The following is a 21,998-nucleotide window of genomic DNA, read 5'->3' as shown; positions in this document are numbered from 1 at the left end:
TGATGAAGAGAAGAAGAATGTGTTAGTAACTCTTCTTCCAGTGCTTCCTGAGGAAATATCTCATCTAGAGTTGTATGGAATTGATTTTCATTTAGAATGAACATTCCTACATAACTGGATTTACTCTTTTTCAGCTGGCGACACATACTCACCATGTCATTTTTGTTGTCATTTTAAAGGGCAAAGGGTGGAGGAGTTTAAAGAAAAGCAAAAGCCTGTGTTATCTCAAAAAGTAAAAAATTCCCATGTTAGAATCCATATGTAATTCATAATGTAGATAAAATTTTTAATTTCACTGAATGCTTGGTAATGATGAATATCAGAAAAACAATACCATTTATTTTATTGTGGTAAAAACGTATAACATAAAATTTACCATGTTAACCATTTTTAAGTGTTAGTAGTGTTAGGTAGATTCACATCATTGGGAAGGCGATCTCTAGAGCTTTTTCGTCTTGCAAATCTGGAACTCTACATCCGTTAAACAATAACTCCCCTTTCTTCTCTTCCCCCAGTCCCTGGTAACTGCCATTTTATTTTCAGTTTCTAGAAATTTGACCACTTTAGATACTCCATATAAGTGGAATCATATAGCATTTATCTTCTTGTGACTGGCGTATTTCTGTTAGCATACTGTCTTCAAGGTTCATCCATGTTGTAGTATGTGATAGAATTTCCTCCCCTTTTAAGGTGGAATAACGTTCCATTGCATGTGTAAGCATTTTGCTTATCCATTTGTCAACAGACGTTTGAGTTGTTTCCACCACTTAGCTATTATAATAGTGCTGCTGTGAACATGGGCGTGCAGATGTCTTTTCAAGACCTTGCTGTTGAATATTTTTGAGGAAAAGTAAGATAAAATAATCATTTATTTTAAATTATCAAAAATTCACTTAGGGGAGGCTGGGCTTCAGTGGAAACATTTTGGTAGAAATTTTGGAGGTACATTGCAAAAACCTTTAGTATTTGAGATGTCATTCCTTCTAGTGTTAACTTCACTTAAAATATAGACAGATTTCCTTTTTCTTGCTTTGGTTTAAGACTAGTATTACTTTTGAATTTACGAGCCATTTTTTGAAGTAAAGATAAGTTTTCTGGGTTAAATGGACAAACGTTGTAAGTGTAGGAGGATGGAAAGAGACTAAAAGGCTCATGAACCTTTGGTAACTGTCCAACATGTAACTGTCTCAGGTGCCCAGCCTGAACTTCCCGCATGTTCACTGCCACACCAAGCATTGGTATTGATAAGGCTAGGTCATAACGGCCGCGACACTAACGTTTGTGGTTTTTTTCAGTGATAGACATCACCTTCTAGACATTGAAATTCAAAGGGTTTATGGTTAGCCATCATTTTACTTAAGCATTATGTTGCCTTTCAGGAGAATTTTCTTAGTTTGTGTTGACATTTTAAAATAGTGGCTACAAAATGAAAAATTCTTTTTAGTGTAAGTTTTACCATTCAGTCAGTACTGATCCAGTAGTACCACTCAGTACTAATCCAGTCATTTTGTTAGCTAGTACTTGCACGATTCCATCGGGTTTTTCTAACATGGCCCAAATGGTCATTATGTTTTGCCCTAATATCTACCATTCCAGAGGTTTTAAAATTTCTCATATGTATATACAATAGTTGTCTGATGAAACACCACATATATACTTAGATGTATACATTCAGAAATAAATGATCTCACTGTGCCAGGACCCAGTTTTAAATTCATGCTATATCATTATAGTGAGTCTCTGTATTGTAATGTGAGACTTACTCTTATGTCAACTTCTGAAGGTTTGTAAAAATCTTTTTAATTTTTTCATTAAAATTATACCTGATGAGAGACAAGGTATAATTTCAAGATTTTTGTTATATTCTATTAATACTCAGAGTATTCTGGACACATGGTAAATGTTCCTTATTCTTGTCTTAAAGTTGAAATCTCAGATACAAATCCAGGCCAGGTGTTAATTGACTGACACCAGATAGTTGGCATACTCAGAGAAATTAGGTTTCAAATTATCTTGTACTTTGCATTAATTTTAAAAAATTACTGAGAAGGATGCAATTTATTTGTGATGATGTTTCACTATCTCCAAAGAATTAGTTGTTAACTAAGGCTGTAATAAATTGACTGGAGAACGTGCTACATTTGGAGAGAGAAAATTTTATTGTGTAATACCCAGATCACTCATCTGTTTTTTTCAGCAGTTTCTAAGTCATCTAGTTAAAAATTACTACCTGCTGCAAGTTTAGACCTAAATACCCTTATCCTTTGAAGACTGTTGAGGTTGCTTCAGAATTTTTATAGCTCTTTGCAAAATATTTCTAGCATGGAGTAACTGGGTGCATCCGTAGGCTGTTTAATTAATACAGGGTAGCATCGCATTCTTCTTTAAAGGAAATTGTAACATTTAAATTCATTAATTTAATGGCCCAGTTTATTGTTGATTAAATTATCAGAAGCCAAATTAGTTTTATCTCACAACCAGCTGATTGTTTTATTTCACGATGGGCCTGAAATTCTGTAAATATGCTAATTTCCTGTTATGATGAACATCTACTCTGCTTTGCACACACTTCATAGTGCTTTCATTCATTTAGCAAATGTTTTGGCATTTAATATATACCAGTCACTAGGCCAGGCACTCGCTCAGCAAATTTTAGTATTGGAGGTCTCCTATTAAATAATCTCTGGGATGTGTGGGATTTTTAGATCAGATAATTAAATTTTTTAAATTTAACTTTATGCTAGAGAATATTTACTTCTTTGTAGCTTTTTTGTCAAAACACTACTCATGTGTTACTGTCACCTGTGTACATATTTATAAAAGGCTACCCAGTTATATCTACTCAAATATGGACCATTTTGGGAATAATCAAAGCCATGTGATCTATTGGCTCTAATGTAAGGTAAGTACAATAAATAAATCCCTACCCCAAAGTAATTCATGTTTCTGTTTTTCTCTGCCCTTTAAAGTTCCAGAAGCAAAATGTTCATAGGTTGAGTATTTTACAACCTTAGAACTGTGTATGTCAGACTGTGTGTCAGACCAGCCATGATTCATCCAGCCCAAGCCACACAGCACTGTATAGGGAGAATATGGTTATCCTTGAAAATGATGGCCTCAGAAAGCAAGGTGTTATACCAGCTATGAATTAATAACAGTCTTGACTAGAAGGTTTTTTTTTTTTTTTAATCTAAAATGATTCAGGAGGTAGTAGTTGGTTCAGTAGCACGAAGATGAACATATTTGCATTCTTTTGCTTAAGGTTTGCAGTTTCCTGGACCTTTCATTTGTCTCTCAAGAGGGCTAAACATTATGTCTGCTTTCCAGGCAGTATATAGAAAAGGATGAGGGCAAAAAGTCTGACTCACAACTTCAATATGTGCACATGAGCGTGCACGCGCATGCACATATACACACACATGGAAATTATATATATATTCCCTATCTATCTATCTATCTATCTATCTATCTATATTTGGCTACTCCTGTCTGCAAAGAAGTCTGGGAAATAAAATTTTTCAGTCACTCCTGTTGCCCAAAGTTCTTTTAATAAGGAAGAAGAGAATGAGTATTGGGTAAGTAGAAGTTAAAGAAAAAATTATTCAGTGACACTTGTTAAAGCATGGTAAGGAAGACTATTCAGGACCATCACCATAGATATAAGGACTACTGTAACGGGATCTCTCAGTTGGGGAGAGAGATTGGGCCCAACTCCAAAGACAGCATGGGCAAGTGAGAATTTACAGCCAAGGAGCAGAGTCAGTGGATGAGAAATTACGAAGAGGAAACACCAGGGGTAAGGGGAAATCTGGCTAAACCAACCTAACAGGATTCTTGCTGAAGGCAGGCCAAGGTGATCAGATATCACCTGGAGGTCGGTTGAGGATGAAAAACCTGATCAGATGTCAGGGATGGGGGCAATTCTTGCTAAACTGACTTAGCAAGGTTCTTGCCTAAAACTGGGTTTTACAAGGAAGTGCATAGATGGACCTAGCAAAAGAATCAAAGCCTGACTAAAGTTTGGCCAAGCAAAGAGTCTTTGTCAAAAGTAACTAGCACTCCCTGCCATGTGTGCTCATGCACATACAACTCATGCGCTCCTCAAAACATTCCTCTCTCCCCAGAGCACATGTGAATGATTATTTATGAATTGATCTTGAGCTTTCCTGTGTATCCTTTCAGCTTATATTTTTTCTTCTGAGTTTTTAGCCCTAGTTAAGTTGCACAGTCAATTCTCTAGAAATAGGATTGTGCAGTGGAAAGAGCACTGGACTTGGACTGAGGGGACCTGATAAATCTGGTTCCAGTCCTCTGACATCTAAGCTTCCATTTCTTCCTTCAGTTAATGGAAATGAATTACCGTCTCTGCCTGTGTTTTACAGGCTTCTTATAAGATCAGATGAGCACTTTTAATGTAAAAGTGCATTGTAAACAGTGAAGCATTAAACAATTAAATGTATGGTATCGTTATGGTGCCTGTGTTCAAAATCAAACTACTCATCTTCCCAACAGAATGAGTTATTGCTCTTCTCTTATGGCAAGTCACCAAGTCTAGACAACTCAGTCTTGTGGCTACATCTGACTCCCACCCCACATCTCTGGTTGTAATAGCCTTTGATATTATTCTCTGAGTATTTCTTCATCTTTACCATCTCTTACTTACTCACTGCCACCCCTGTTGTTCAGGCCTGTACCATACTTATCGCTTGGCTATTGCAATAGCTCTGAGTCAACTTCAGGTCCAACTCTCCCTTCCCACCTCACATCTCTACATATTTCTAGGCAGCCCTCATTTTTAGTGAGTATAGTATACTATGGGATTGCCTTATCATAATTTAGTAAATATTTTTCTGCTTTGGGGCATTAGGTTGTTTACATTTTTTGTTGTTATAGTGCGGTAGTAGACGTTTGTGTGTGTGTGTGTATGCTATACATAGCTCATGATTAATTATTTGTTACAGTAAATTCCTATAACATGAGTTACTGAGATAATGAACAGTTCTTTCATTTTCCCAGTTGTTTCCCAAAGGATGATTCCAATTTATATGCCATGAACAATAGAATACTATTTATCATGAATATATTATAGCTTTTCATAGTGTAGGGATCAAAATATGCCACCCCCAAATATGCCACTTTGGTACATTGATTATTTGGGGTAAAAGGCATTGAAAAGGCTGGGCACAGTGACTCACCCCTGTAATCCCAGCAGTTTGGGAGGCTGAGGTGGGTGGATCACAAGGTCAAGAGATCAAGACCATCCTGGCTAACATGGTGAAACCCCGTCTCTGTGCATGGTGGTGCGTGCCTGTAGTCCCAGCTACTTGAGAGGCTAAGGCAGGAGAATCGCCTGAACCCAGGAAGCAGAGGTTGCAGTGAGCCAAGATTGCACCACTGCATTCCATCCTGGCGACGGAACAAGACTCTGTCTCAAAAAAAAAAAAAAAAAAAAAAAAAAAAAACATTGAAAAACAGCAGATGCAGGGTCATTTTGAGCTCCCTTTTTCTTCCCAAAAGCGGGAGGTAAAACTTCCATGTGAAAGTTGCCCTCCCTGTACCAGGAACAAGGAAGACATTCTTGTAACCAAAGATGGGTAATAAAGGCTGAGAGAAATCTGTACTAACAAACCTTGTTAAACCAACCTTTATCTTCCCAGTCACTTTTCCACAATTACCTGTACTCACCCAACTTCTTTGTCTTGTCTCATTTTCAAAATTTACTACTCTTTGCCCAACCTACTATATAGATGTTAAGCTCTAACTGCTTCTTTCCGTCTTCATTTTTCTTGTGAGGGCTCCCATGTACATGTAAAAATTTCTGAATAATGTTTGTATGCGTTTCCCTGTTAACCTGTTTTATGTCAGTCTCAGCTAGAGACTTTAAGAGGGTAGAGGAGAAATTTGACCTTCCGTACAAGTAGTCTACAGCAAAACTTTAAAAACACATAATAAAAAAATGTAGGTGTTCATTTTCATATACGCGGAATCCAGGCATACCAAGTCCAGGAAGATTTGGTGCACTGCAATATAGGTAACCTTGTACTTAGACTTATAGACCCGTATGGAATGGATGAAGAACTTGAATGCAAAGTTGCTGTACATGTCAAAAGTGAAAAACACAATAAAAAGCAACCATCTCAAGGAAAAACAGAAAATTGTATTCTTGGTCACATAATGTTATCCTTTACAGGGCTCTTTACCTTGTAGAGGTCACCTGAAGATAAACCAGGGGCTGCTTTTCAGTGAGACTAAGGGTGCCTTCTCTTCCTCACTGCATGCAGTCCCTGACTCTCCTGCCTTTCCCCTCTGAGCATCCACACTGACCTTCTCACTTAGAATGATGACTGTGTAGAAGGTAACAGATTGTTCTCAAATGTCATCTACCAAGGGCTTAGAGCCTGCTGACTTTCACTGAGGGCTTAAGAAGGGATTCCAAGTTTTTGTCCTTGTCTGAGAAAGGAGGCCAAACTGATTTAAGTTTTCAGTTTCTTTAAAAACAAGCCTTACCTTTAGACAAACACAAATTACTCAAGTTCTTTGATGATTCCTTCCCTATCTCTCTTCCTTTTATCATAGAGAAGAAGGTTGGGTGATAGAAGAATTTGGACTATTTATGAATTTTTCTTAATGTTTTGGATTCAGTGTAATTATAGATAAAGTAACTAAAATAGAGGGTTAGCTGATCATTCTTGATAATCATAAATATATGTTTTGAGGGTCAGAGAGTATGAAGCATTTTTTAAACCTCCCAAAAAACTTGCCATCTTAAGACGTCTTTAAAAGAGAAACTTGCTTGTTCTTTTATTCAAAAAATACTAATCTTTGCTCTCCTATCCAAGATTAATATTTTATGATTCTGTGACATTTATTTAAATTACAGTGTTGGTTTGTACAGCTCTTCTGTACTGTTTATAGATGCAGTTGAAACCAAGGATTAATATTGATTGCCATCTAAGTACATCTTTTATCCTTTTAAAATTGCAATAAAAATAATCCTTCTCCCTCCCCGGTTGACTGCTACATTGACTCAGTAGTCTTTCTGGCATTAACCTGTGATATAACAAGTAGAATTGTTGCTGACTGCAGCAACTCTAGTTGTTCAAGAGTAGTTCCCATCAGCATTTCTTACATAATCCTCTACTTAGGAAGTAGTGTTTTCCAAAAAATCACACCTTCTAAAATTTAAAGATGTAGTTGGAAAGCCTTTTTTAACACTAAAGTTTCATTTTTGACATTGAATATTGTAAATATCTACCAAAATTTAAACACTTAAAATTTAGTATGAGAAAAATCATTTAAGAATTAGGTCTTTTCACCTGCCCTCATGTGTTTATCACAGCATTATTCACAATAGCTAAGAGATGGAATCTGCTTAGGTGCCCACTAATGGTGAATTGAATAAAGAAAATATGAGATACATACATATATATATATATATGCACCATGGAATACTATGCAGCCATAAAAAAGAATGAAATCATTTCCCTTGCAGCAACATGGATGCAGATGGAAGCCATTATCCTAAGTTAATTAATGCAGAAACAGAAAGCTAAATACCACAAGTTCTCACTTATAAGTGTGAGCTAAACATCAAGTACACACAGACATAAAGATGGGAATAATAAACACTGGGAACTCCAAAAGAGAGGAGGCAGGGAGAGGAGCAAGGGTTAAAAAACTATCTGTTGAGTACTGTGGTCACTATTTGGGTGATAGGTTCAATAGAAACCCAAACCTTGGCATTGCACAATATACCCATGTAACAAACCTGCACATATACCCCTGGATCTAAAAAAAGAAAAGAATTAGGTCTTTTGAGATCATATGTGTATAGAAACAGCAGTAAATGATGTATACATCATTGTAATTGTAGAGAATGATTTGCCATGATAAAAACAATATTCGCTATTTTTTTCTCCATATTGTATGAAAAAACTTGATAGTTTTCTATCTATTGCTCTATTCATTTCTCTTTCTAGGTGAACATGTCAAACCTTTTACGCCAGAGAAAGCAAAAGAAATTATCATGTCTTTACAACAACCTGCAATCTTCTGTAACATGGTGTTTGATTGGCCAGCACGACACTGGAATGCTAAATACCTTTCGGAGGTCCTTCATGGCAAACGGATACGATTCAGAATGGGGATGAAAAGCATGAGCACAGGTATGACTATAGGTAATCACTATCATAATGTCTCTTCAGGAGCATCCCTGCATTCTCAGCAGTGGCCTCCTGATCTCTTGAAAATCCTTGCTTTCTAATCCTTTTTTTTTTTTTTTTGACCATTCACTGTACATACAGGAATATTTTATTGGAAAGTTTGGAAAACAGTTTGGCTTAAGTGTTTTTTGTTTTTGTCTATATAAAGTATAGACAAAACAGTCTATAGTTTATGACCGCATACAAAATGTATTTGTTCATGTATCTTATATGTATATTGCTAAACATTATTGTGGTTCATTAAATGTTAGACACTTAATAAATAAATATTTGTTAATGTGCTCTTATTTATGTTCCTATTAGACCAATACTAATCTAATAGTGCCGTCCACTTTTTACTCAAGTAGAATGTGTCCTTTTATTTGTGGCTTCAGGCACTATTTATAGTTGTATAATTACTGGGTTGTAATTTTATCCCTTTGCTTTATTGACTGACTGACCTGTTTTGCATTGCACAAACATGAACCATATGTAAAGCTCGCTCTTTTATTCTCTTAAGCAAATAGATTTTGCCTCTTCTTTTCTGAAGACATAACATTTTGATTTGTTTGCCTTATTTTCAGATAAAGCAATTACCATTAACTCTAAAATTTAGATAATTTACCATTAACTCTAAAACTACTGTTTCTAATCTAAGAGAGTCTATAATCATTTTCTGGTGTTTAACTTATATTTCAATATGGGTAAGTTTGGTAGTCTAGAATTTCAGTTTTTTTAAGCATTGAGGTAAAGTAGCTTGTTAATATCTATTAACAGCTCAGGAGAACTAGAAAAGTCCCCAGCATCCCTTCCTGCTGCTCCAACCTGCTTTCTCTCATTTTGACCTTGTAGCATTGCTGACAGAATTATTTAGTTTTTGGTGTCTGGAACCCCTTTGTACTCCTGTGACAGATGTAGCATGTTGAATATACCTGGAACTCTTTGTCATCTCATTATAATCAAAGATCAAACTGTTTAAAATTCAATCTTAGACCAGCAGCAATAACATAAAAATCAAATTGTGCCTTTTCCTTGTTGATTTTAGTCAAAGAAATCTGCCTCTCATTGAAGTGTCTGTTAGACACTAATTTGGATAAAAATAGAAATAGTAATTTTTTCACATTCTGGTTAGATTCCAAGTACAATACTACCAATAGCTAACATTTATTTAAAGCTATTGTTTCAGGCACTATTGTGAATACTTCGCACATACGGTATTAGCTTTCTGAATCTTCCTAAAACCTTAGGACAGTGCTGCTATTATCCCATTTTATAGATGAGACACAGTAATTTGACATTTTCAAGTTAATACTTAAGCACCAAAAAAAAGGGAAATAACTCTCTGAGGTTGTGAGAAACGACTCTGAGCTTTTAGTAAAGACAATGTTCTTTTTTATTAAATAAAATCTACATAACATAAAATTGAGCATTTTAGCTATTTAAAAGTATGCAGTTCATTGGTTGTTAGTATAGTCACGATATTGTACAACCATCACTACTATCTAATTCTGGAATATTGCTATTATCCCATAAAGAAGCCCAGTACCCATTAAGGCATCATTTTCCATTCTGCCTTACCATAGGCCCTCGCAGCCACTGATTTACTTTTTGTGTCTATGAATTTGACTACTTAGAATATATCATATAAGTGGAATCATTCAATATTGGCCCTTTTGTGCCTCGCTTCTTTCATTTAGTGTGTTTTCAAGGTTCATCCATGTTGTAATATGTGTCAGTACTTCAGTTCTTTTTATTGCCAAATAATATTCTGTTGTACAAATATGTACATTGTATTTATCTATTCATCAGTTGATGGACATTTGGGTCGTTCCATTTTTTGGCTATTACAAATAATGCTACTATGAACATTCATGTACAAGTTTTAGTGTGGACATGTATTTTCATTTCTCTTGGAGTAGAATTGCTGGGTCATACAGTAATTCTGTGTTTAACATTTTAAGAAACCGTTTTCCAAAGCAGCTGCACCATTTTATATTCTCACTTTCAATGTATGAGAGTTCTAGTTTGTTCCACATCCTTGCCAACACTCCATTTTAAAAATTATAGCTATTCTAGGCCGGATGCAGTGGCTCACGCCTGTAATCCCAGCACTTTGGGAGGCCGAGGTGGGTGGATCACGAGGTCAGGAGTTTGAGACCAACCTGGCCAACATGGTGAACCCCTCCCTGTCTCTACTAAAAGTACAAAAAACAAAGAAAAAAAATTATAACTATTCTAGTGTATGGGAAGTATTATTATAGTTTTGATTTGTGTTTCCCTAATGACTAATAATGTTGAGCATCTTTTTATGTGTGTATTGGCCATTTGTATATCTTCTTTGGAAAAATGTCCATTCAAATCCTTTGCCCATTTTCTAATTGTTTTTGTCTTTTTATTATTGAGTTATAAGAGTTCTTTATGTATTCTGGATACTACCCTTAGTAAGTATATGACTTGCAAATGTCCCACTACTCAGAGATAACCACTAGTTATATTTTGAGGAATGCCCATGTAGGCCTTTCTGTATTTTAAAAATAAAGTTGTATTAATTTTCATAGCTTGCTTTTTTTTTTCTTTTACTCTGAGCAGCTTCTCTTGAGATTGTATGATTTTTCAATGGCTACCTAATATTTTATTGTTTGGTAGTATCATAATTTATTTTAAAGTTTTGATGACTTAGATTGCTTACAAGTTTTAAATTTTAAAAAGACTGTAGTGAACATCTTTGCAAACAAATTTTGTCACAGTTTCTGATTACTTCCTTAGGATTGATTCCTAGGAGAGTTACTGGATCAAAGGATATGAGCATTATCATCATTAGCAGCACTATCTGTGACGCTCCTTACACCAGAACCTCTGAGTCATTCTGATTGCTTGTCTTGAGTGGTGTCTTGTGACTCAGTGACTTACATCCTAAATATCTAGCATCCGCCTGCTTCTGTCTGTCTCCACAGCTGTCCTCTAGTGGGCATTACCCCGCTTACTCTCTCTCACCTCCATAGTTGTATGGCCTCATCCTAGTCTGTCTGCACCCCTTGCCCTCCCTTTCCACACCATTCCTCATACTGAAGCCAGAGACGACTTTTAGGAAAACAAATCTAATCTTATTTCTCTGCTTAAAACACTTAAATGGCTTCCAGTTACGCTTAGGCTAAAGACCAAAATGTCCATTGTGGTGTGGAAGGCCCAGCATCATTTCTCTCCCTGAGCTCAGGCCAGACAAGCATTTTTCAGTTTCTGTATTTCCAGGGCTTTGTTTCTTCCCACTTCAGGACCTTCGCATGTGTATGTAGTTCCCTGTGTCTAGTCTCTCTTTTCTCACTTCCCTTTCCGCCAACTTTACCTAATTAATTCATCTCCTTCTGTCAGATCTTAGCTTAAATGTCATTTTTCCTGACAAATCTATCCTTCCCCATACCACAAATCAGGTGTGACTATTCAATTACCTCAGAACACTTTGTATTTCTTAGTAACACTTAGCACAGTTGTAATCACATGGTTGTATAATTACCTGTTTAAAGTCTCTTCCCCTCAAGAAGGTCACTTCTGTGAGGGCAAGGGCCACATCTCATCATGGGCTGAGCACCTAATGGACATTCAATTTGTGAAGTGAAAGAATGAAAGGCTTTGAAACATATGGCTAAGGGCTTTGCACGAAGGTGGTTTCTATTTACATTCTTTTCAGAACATGTGAGGGTTCCTGTTTTGCTACTCCTTGGCCAAAACTGAAATTTATCTTAAAAATCTTTCAGGCTGGGCATGGTGGCTCATGCCTGTAATCCCAGCACTTTGGGAGCCTGGGGCAGGAGGATTGCTTGAGCCCAGGAGTTCAAGACCAGCCTGGCCAACATAGCAAAACCCTGTCTCTACAAAAAGTACAAAAAAATTATCTGGGCATGGTGGCGTGCACCTGTTGTCCCAGCTACCCAAGAGATTGAGATGGGAGGATCACCTGAGCCTAGAAGGTCGCGGCTGCAGTTAGCTGTGATCACGCTATTGCACTCAAACCTGGAAGACAGAGCGAGGCCCTGTTACATGAAAAATGTTATTTCGGCCGGGCGCGGTGGCTCAAGCCTGTAATCCCAGCACTTTGGGAGGCCAAGACGGGCGGATCACGAGGTCAGGAGATCGAGACCATCCTGGCTGACACGGTGAAACCCTGTCTCTACTAAAAAATACAAAAAACTAGCCGGGCGAGGTGGCGGGCGCCTGTAGTCCCCGCTACTCGGGAGGCTGAGGCAGGAGAATGGCGTAAACCCGGGAGGCGGAGCTTGCAGTGAGCCGAGATCTGGCCACTGCACTCCAGCCTGGGCGGCAGAGCGAGACTCGGTCTCAAAAAAAAAAAAAGAAAAATGTTATTTCATTATTTTAATTAACATTTATTTGGCTGCGTGCAGTGGCTCATGCCTGCAATCCTAGCACTTTGGGAGGCTGAGGTGGGTGGATTACCTGAGCTTAGGAGTTCGAGACCAGCCTGGACACATGGCAAAACCCCATCTCTACTAAAAATACAAAAAATTAGCTGGGTATGGTGCTGCACGCCTGTAATCTCAGCTATTTGGGAGGCTGAGGCATGAGAACCACTTGAACCCAAGAGGCAGAGGTTGCAATGAGCCAAGATAGTGGCACTGCACTCCAGCCTGGACCACAGAGTGAGACTCTGTCTCAAAAAAAAAAAAAAAAAACAAACAAAAAAACACACATTTATTTGATTGCTAGCGATATTGAACATATGTTCATGTTTATTTGTAATTTGTATTTTTTTCTGATAATTGGTCTTTGACTATTTCCTTATTGGGATTTTAGGGTTTAAAAATTTTTTTGAATTCTTTATATATTATGAAGATTGTGGCATGGCACAGCTACTCACACCTATAATCCCAGCACTGTAGGAGGCCTAGAAAGAAGGATCACTTGAGGCTGGGAGTTCCAGAACAGCCTGGGCAACATAGCAAGACCCTGTCTCTACAAAAAAAAAATTGTTTTAAGTAGCTGGGTGTGATGGTGCACACCTGTAGTCTTAGCTGCTCAGGAAGCTGAGGCAGGAGGATTGCTTAAGCCCAGCAGTTCAAAGTTCTGACCACGCCACTGCCCACCAGCCTGGGCAACAGACTGAGACCCTGCCTCTAGAAATAAAAAAAAATAAGTAAAACAGATGAAAAAAAAGAAGATTGTGTTGTTAACTAATAAGCTTCCTAGTTATTGTTTGCTTTCTCATTTTAGCTTCACAGTTTTATATTTTTATATAATCAAATAATGCTTTATTAACATTTTTATTTTCATTTAACTTTAGAAATTCCTTCTTTATCCTGAAAATAGAGAAATATTCTAATAGTTTTTTTCTAATTGATTAATGATTTCTTTTTTACATTTAACTATCCATTTCTTACTTATTTTGTTATATGGTATTCAATGAATTTTTTTATACAAATAGCTAAATTTGGAAATTTTATTCCAATACCATTTACTGAATATTTCTTTTTTACCCTACTGACTTTGGAAATCACCTTTATTATATTACTATATTCTTGTATATTCCAGCATCAGTTTTTGGGCCACATATTAAGCTACCAGTTTGGGGGCCAGTAAAACAGTTTTAAAACATGCTTTTAGTACTGGTATGTATTTTAATATTTGAATATACAATTCATCCTCCCTAATTACTCTTTTTTCTTAGATATTATTGAATTTTATATATCTAAATGAACTTTAGAGTTACACAAAGTTCTCACTGTAAAGAAACCTGTTGGAATTTCAAATGAAAATTGATTAAGCTTTATAATTAATTAATCCCATTGTTATAATACTGTATCTTCCTACACAGGAACATGTTATCTTTACTTACGAAGTCTATTTGGGTCTCAGTAAAGTGATTTATAGTTTTTATATAGGTCTACAGATTCCTTAAAATATTGTAAATTTGTTATAGCTGTTATGAAGGAACTATTTTTGCCTGTTAGTTTTCTAACTGGTTGTGATTGCTCATAGAGGAAAGCCATTTGTTTCTGTGTGTTTATATTGTGTGCACCTACTAATTAGCCTAGGTAGTTTTGTGTTGTTTTGTGGGTTTTCTAGTTAGACAGGCATATGATTTTAAAAGTAAGGATAACTTTGTTTCCTCTCTGTTGAGTATATTTCTTATTTCTGTTTTAGGTCTTAGGTCTTGGTTAGAATTTTTCTAGAATACTTGAAATAGAAGTGTTAATAATTGGCATTTTTGAATATCATGTGTTCCTTAGTTTATTTTAGGAAGCAGATAGAGAACATCACATAGCATTTTGGATCAGATTTGTTTCCCAAGATACGTGCTCAGTGGCAGTGTTGTATCTCAGTTGGCAGTAAATTTGGCAAGCAGTTGTAGAAATAACCCTGAACATCTGAAAGCAGGGGGATAGAGTGATCAAAAGACCTGTTTAGAGTTTAGGCATCATGTATTATTTCTTACTTGTAAAATGATGAAAGTTTAACAAAATGGAGAAATAGTTGTTATCCTGTTGTGCAAAAACTATTTTAGGACCCCTTTTTATAATAATTAAAAGCAAGCTCAGCTTGTACACTACTGCCAAATCCTGACCTCAGTTGCGCTTCTTACCTAGTACTTTACAGTAAGTAGGATGAACATTATAGTTGCCTAGACTACTTCAACATTAAATGAAAGAATCTTGGTAAAATTAGAAAGGAATAATTTCATTGCATAAGACAAACTAAGAATAACAACTGTACTACCCAGAAAGAAATTGTCATTATAACAAAATCAGAGCAGTACCTTTGATGATGCTACTACCAGGAAAGAGTGAAAAAATTATATTTTGAAATCATTATGGAAATGAAAAGATCTGTCATTTTCATTCATTCCATTCATGATAATTTTCCCCTGACAGTAACAGTTCTCATATGTAATTTTTACATTTTTAGATTTAACATTTTTTAACGTGCAGAGCTTGCTATAACAGAAAATGAAGTCTTCTAATGAGGCCAGGTTCTGGGGGCTGCAAATCAGGCTTGCCTGAGATAACTGGCCTCAACAGAAAAGTCCTGCTTAGTCCACCCCAGGGGCAAGTAGCTCATTTAATGGCTTTAGTATTCAGTTGGATTGAATTCTAGGAAGTGAAAACTCCTAAGACGGTATAATATGTTTAGACTTACGGTGGAGTTACTTAAATCTTTTAGAAATGACTCCTATTTCCCAGAGTCATACAGCTTTCTTGCCACATGCACTTTTGTTTGTCAGAATTAAACTTTATGTACTTCTGTGCTTTTATGATAAATTTTTGATGAAGTTGGTAATTTTTTTGTTTTGTTTTTGTTTTTGTTTTGAGACAGGATCTCACTGTCACCCAGGCTGGAGTGCAGTGGCACAGTCTTTACTCACTGCAGCCTCAACCTCCAGGGCTCAAGTGATCCTCCCGCCTCAGCTGCCTGAATAGCTGGAACTCCAGGCACATACTACCACACCTGGCTAATTTTTTTGTATTTTTTATAGAGACAGGGTTTCACCGTGTTGCCTGGGCTAATCTCAAACTCCTGGGCTCAAGCAGTCCTCCCACCTTGGCCTCCCAAAGCGCTGAGATTATAGGCATGTGCCACTATGCCTGGCCAATGTTGATATGTTAAGAGTTTATGTATATTGATTGTTTACTATGTGCCAGGCACTAAGTGCTTTACAAAAATTGTTAAAATTTAAATAGTTCTTGAATATGTATATTTTAATCTTTTAGATAAATGTGCCCTAGTTAAGTTCTCCTGCTTCTCAAAGTGAGGTGACAAGTTAAAGTGGATGAATTAGGATGATTCGTTGACATACACCCTGTCTCTATTACCTCTCTGCCATTCTGTGGCTTAGGAAAAAGAAGAGAAAGGAAAAAGATGATTGGATAATTCTAAGCAGTTACAGGCAGAAACATAGAGAAAAGATAAAAGCCGTTGAAAGAAGAATATTCATATTCTTCTTGCTACTGATTCAGCTGACTTTTAAAGGGTTCCAAGTAAATATATGAATGGATAAGAAGTACTAATAATAGTGCCTAACATTGTCTGGGCACGGTGGCTCACGCCTGTAATCCCAGCACTTTGGGAGGCCCAGGCGGGCAGATCACTTGAGGCCAGGAGTTCAAGATCAGCCTGGCCAACATGGCGAAACCCCATCTCTACTAAAAAGTACAAAAATTAGCCAGGCATGGTGGCACATGCCTCTAGTCCTAGCTACTTTAGAGGCTGAGGCGGGAGGATCGCTTGAACCCGGGAGGCAGAAGTTGCAGTGAGTCGAGATTACACCACTGCATTCCAGCCTGTATGACGAGCAAGACCCTATCTCAAAACAAAAACAAAAAATAAAAAATAGTGGTGAACATTTACTGAAATCTGCTGTGTCAAGCACTGTGCTAACTGATCTATATCACATCTTGAAAAGATTTCATGTTTTGTAAAGGAAGTCATAATCAGATTTCTTAAATATTAACTTCCTATGTTCATTTAAGTTGCAAAAATAAAATTAATTTCATCATTCTTTTAGAAGAATAGTCTGTGTCAATCCGAGACTCCAATCTTGACTCACTGGGGTCACACCCATAATAGCAAGCCACTGTGGACAGATAAGATACCTTTTCTTGAAGCTTTCCTGATCAACCCTCATCTCTAGTGATCTTTGCCTTTTCCAAGTGTCAGCAGCATAAAATTTTGCATTTAACTATATGGTGCCTCAAGTTTTTATTTACTAAATCCTCAAGTTTGGATTACTAAATCTACTCATAGGGTAGTCTTTAATCTTAAGGTTAAAACTGTGCTTTATACTTTTATGTTTAATCCTGAGTATTGTGAATTTTATAAATGGCTCTAATTATGTAACAAGTACAAATTAATTTTTAAATTTTTTAATTAATTTTTTTTTTGGAGATGAGGTTTTGCTCTGTTGCACAGACTGGTCTCAAATTCCTGGACTCAAGCCGTCTTCCTGCCTCAACCTCCAGAGAAACTAGGATTACAGGCATACACCACCACACCTGGCTCAAAACGAATTTTTAGTTAGTCTTCAAAGTTAATGTTTTGGTTGAAATCATCTTTATTTTTTAAAAAACAACAATAATTAGGAAATGTGTTCATTATACATTTAAAGTTGCATTCTCTTACATTGCAGTTCCTCAGTTTGAAACTACATGTAGTTATGTAGAAGCTACACTCGAAGAGTTTCTGACCTGGAACTGTGACCAGTCTAGTATTTCTGGACCATTTAGAGATTATGACCATTCCAAGTTCTGGGCTTATGCTGACTATAAATATTTTGTCAGTCTATTTGAAGACAAGACAGATATTTTCCAGGTAAGTCAGAACCTTCCTTCTAATCTTGGTAGGAATTTGTTTTTGAGAACACACAAATTAGAATCTCCCTGGCACCTTCTCTGCCTTTTTCTCTCATAAGTAATCGCCATGAGTCCTGGATATTTCACCCACTCAAACCGAAAGTTTGCTGAAGAGAAGTGTACCATTTGGCTCACACAGATGAGCAGGCTTCCTTGTTTTCCTACTCCCAAACTTCCTATACACCCTCCTTTGCTTTTAAACAGTGCTTGAGTCGGTTTGGAGTATGTTAGAAGCATAGATTGTATGTAAAACTTCATTGCCTCCTGACCTCCATGTAAGTTCTTGTCGCGTCAGTGAGGCAGATGAAAGCATAAAGCCGATTCTGTGAAGGAGCATTCCCTGGGCTGTGACCAGGCTGCTGCTGCAATTTCTACCTGCTCTAGGGGTTTTGGACAGCTGTTTTATCTGGCAGTTCATGGCCTGAGGCAGAGAACACTTGGCTCCCAGTATTTGGTAGCGGAAGCCGTGTAGAAGTGTGGGAGTGACTTGCAGAAGTAAAATTATGGAAGTTCTTTGCCGTATGTTGACATAACTGACAACAGAGTTTCTAGACTACCATATCCTCTTTTCTTTTAAATGTTTTCTACCTTAAACTGGCAGTTTATTTTGTGAGATAATTTTGCAAACTCTCTGCTCTTGTTTCCATGTGTGTCTTAGGTGTGGGGCAGGAATGGGAGCCATTCCAGAAGCTGTTTGGAGGACTCTGCCTTGCCCCCACTCAGGCCAAGGCTCCAGAGTCCTTCTTCCTGCCCCTTCTTTGTGGAGAGAAATATTTCACCATCCCTGCAGGCTGTTCACCTCTTTTCCTCTCTGCCACCACCCACTCTCTGGACTTGGCTCTCATAGGCTGATAGTTCTTTGGCTCCTCAGTAATTTTCCATTCAGTGTATATTTTTCTTTTTTATGTTGAGTCAAGATGTAAATGCTGATGTTAACATAGGTATTATAATAGATCCTCCCATCTCAGCCTCCCGAGTTGCTGAAAGTATAGGAATGTGCCACTGTGCCTGGCTTAATTTTGCTTTTTTATATTAAAAAAAGGAAAAATGTGTCACCTTGCCCCATAGTTTTGTTGTTGTTGTTGTTGTCATTGTTGTTTTGAGATGGAGTCTCTGTCACCCAGGCTGGAATGCAGTGGTGCAATTTCAACTCCCTGCAACCTCTGCCTCCCAGGTTCAAGCAATTCTCCTGCCACAGCCACCGCCCACCCGCTAACCCTGGTAGCTGGGATTACAGGTGCCTGCCACCACACCCAGCTAATTTTTGTATGGTTTTGTAGAGACAGGGTTTCACCGTGTTGGCCAGGGTGGTCTCGAACTCCCGACTTCAAGTGATCCACCAACCTAGGCCTCCCAAAGTGCTGGGATTACAGGCATGAGCCACTGCACCCAGCCTGTCGTTGTTAGTTGAGAATGTATTTTCATTCTCTTACCCATGAAAGAAATGCATAGGTTTTAAAAACACTCAGTAAATGACTCTGAATTCAAAGTGAATACCAAATGTACTATTTACTTATTTTTAAATGATAATTTTAAGGTAGATGTTTTTTCTTACAACCTTAATTGTGATCACCTTATGGTTCTTTAATTATGGAACTTACAGTTTTCATAGTTAACTTTAAAAGTGTTTTGTTATGTTTCTCATACTCACCCCCCACCACTCTGTAAATCAGACTAGTACTTTACTCCATATTTCAGGTAAAATATTGCTTAATAGTAACATTGATCAAGTACTTACTTTTGGGGGGAATTTTTCTAATGTTTTACATTTATAATCCTCAAAGTAACTCTATGATTTAATAATTATCCCCATTTTAAGAAAAATGAGACCCAAAGAGGTTAAGTAAACCTTTTCTAAGATTATACAACTACGAAGGGGTAACCCAAATAGTCTACTTTCAGAGCTTTAGCTACTCCAGAGCTTTAATGACTACTGTGCCTACAGAGGGTGTGCATACATTCAGTCCCGTTGGGACTCTCTGTCCTGAGTCTAGGCTCACTCTGCCTTGGATGAGTCTTTGATCTGACCCCATTAGTAGTTCTGTCTAATCCCAGGCAAGGCAGCACTGAGCAGTATGTGACCTGTCCATTAAGTGCAGATATAAAGGGCAGTCTTTTTGGCAATGTGCTGGAATTCTAACTGAGCCCTTATAAAATCTGATATTTTGAGTTGAATGAGTTTTCTGTCAGCTCATATTATGGCAATTAATTCTGCTATGAATAACCACATCCATTAGGATTATATCACCTTTTGTCTCGAAATTTTCTGGGCACCAAGTCTTCTTACATCACAGGTACCTATGTCGGTTTAATTCATTCAGCTACCAAGTCTTATTACTTGCTGTTTCAAGCTTTCTTATATCTGTCATAAAATGGTGGGTAGTTAAGCATTAAAATGGGTACATTTTAAAAATGTTTATTAATTTATTTAAAATGACACAACCCACTATATGTTAACATAATAATATTTTTAAGAAAATAACTATATTAAAAAAATTTTCAGTGTCATCAGAGGGATGGATTGTTGTACATTTTGGCATGTCTCCTTGATGTCTGGCTGTAAGAAGACAGCTGGATTCTCTGCTTCTCCATTCAAGCTATTGCAATTTGTTGGTTTGTTTAAAGTATATGAAGAAAATTTTGCCTCACACACATATGAAACTGAAAAAGGGAGGAGTATTTATTAATAACAGCCTTTTCAGATAATTGTGGATTGTTTTTATACCACACCACACTTGATGAGGGGTAGTTTCTTAAAGGCTCATTAGTTGCAATATAAAATCTGAACCTATAATGAATGAACTCTATACCCTTGTAATAAAATCCATTGGTCTGTCTTGCGCAGAATGGATCTTATGTAATGTTATCATGGACCATTTGGAAAATATTGGTTTACTGAATTATGTAGATCTTCCAAATGTTGACACATTTTCAGTATACTTGATACATTTCATTATTCAAAAAGTCATGTTTGTTAATACCACTGTTCTTATCAGAAAAAAGTCTTAGGAAGCTTTCAGGCTCATGTATTTCTTTTTCTTTTTTTTTGAGACAGAGTCTGACTCTGTCACCCAGGCTGGAGTGCAATCACATGATCTTGGCTCACTGCAACCTCCACCTCCTAGGTTCAAGCAATTCTCCCGCGTCGGCCTCCCGAGTAGCTGGGAGTATACACCGTGCCTGGCTAAATTTTAGATTTTTAGTAGAAATGGTGTTTCACCATGTTGACCAGGCTGGTCTCGAACTCCTGAACTCAAGTGATCTGCTTGCTCAGCCTCCCAAAGTGCTGGGATTGCAGGCATGAGCCATCATGCCCAGCCCAAAATATAACTTTTAAAATAATATAATTAATTATAATTACTCTCCAAAACTTACAAAGGATAAATATTTCAATCCAAATTTCAAACAGCCCCTTAAATTGACATTGTACATTAGCAATTGTCTGAGTTTCTTTTTCCTTAGAAAAATTACCTTAGGTACATAAACAGAAAAGAGGTAATTAACTCTCTACCCACTGATAGGCTCGATAAACACCTTAATTCTTACATTCCAACTTGTCTCATCAGAAAGCATCGCTGGCCATCAGATGCCATTATTCATTATCAAATCACCTGCCTCAATTTCAACATGCTCTCATAGCTATGTTTTAAAGTCCAAGACATGTTACAACTATTCTTCCATCTACTATATTTTGGGAATCTGTGACCTGGTGACTTAACAAGGCTCCTGACCTTCAGTAGCCAATTGAAATCACAATGTCAAATGGAATCTACCTGAGAAGCATTCTTGGGGCAAAATTCCTTTTATTACATGTTGATTCTTAATAACTTCAATTATAATGATACTTACTGATAATTGCAAAAGGTAAAACCTGTCATTCTTACCTAATGAGTCTGAAAGAAAGAAATTTTGTTTTGTACTGTCACAAATTCCCTACCTTTCTAGGAAAGTGGAGAACAAAATGTTCAAAACAAGTGCTTTATTTAGATTAGTCAGTGATATGATGTATAACTAAAAAATAATAAGATTAATTTTATTTGCTATACACAAAAGTCAGTTAAGTGTCAAAATCATACTTTTAGGCCGTCTTGAGGCTACAGGATATTTTCCAATCATACCAATATATTTATCAATATGCATATTTTTCATAGATAAATTTAATTTGTGGAAGAAAAGAGTTAATAGGAGGAAACTTCAAGTAGAGGCTGTAAGTAAAAACTTACAAAACTAGTAGAGAGCCAGGGAGATTAAGAATTTCTTACCAAGGCTGACAAATGCTACACTGATTAACTAGAAGCCGCAGAGAATTTGACAAAGGTGAAGCTAGGGGTTTAAGTCAAAACATTCTCTGAGGGGTCCTAAAGACCCAGAGAAATATCAAAACAAGAAATGGTAAGAGTAGGAAAAAATCCACTTATGTAATCATTCAAATACCTATTAT

General features: G+C 37.0%; 1 protein-coding gene across 1 annotated transcript in view; it reads left to right on the top strand.

The window, feature by feature from the left end:
- The window catches only part of HSPBAP1 (HSPB1 associated protein 1), a 48,413-nt gene that overhangs the window by 4,422 nt on the left and 21,993 nt on the right, over nucleotides 1-21,998 (top strand). The window contains exons 2-3 of the mRNA XM_003894013.4: nucleotides 7,980-8,165; nucleotides 17,335-17,516. Of these exons, the coding sequence (XP_003894062.2) occupies nucleotides 7,980-8,165; nucleotides 17,335-17,516 (368 nt within the window). The remainder of the gene's footprint in view (nucleotides 1-7,979; nucleotides 8,166-17,334; nucleotides 17,517-21,998) is intronic.

The sequence above is a fragment of the Papio anubis genome, chromosome 2, assembly GCF_008728515.1.
Source record: "Papio anubis isolate 15944 chromosome 2, Panubis1.0, whole genome shotgun sequence".
In the NCBI taxonomy this organism is placed as follows: domain Eukaryota; kingdom Metazoa; phylum Chordata; class Mammalia; order Primates; family Cercopithecidae; genus Papio; species Papio anubis.
This window is presented reverse-complemented; position numbering and strand designations above follow the sequence as displayed.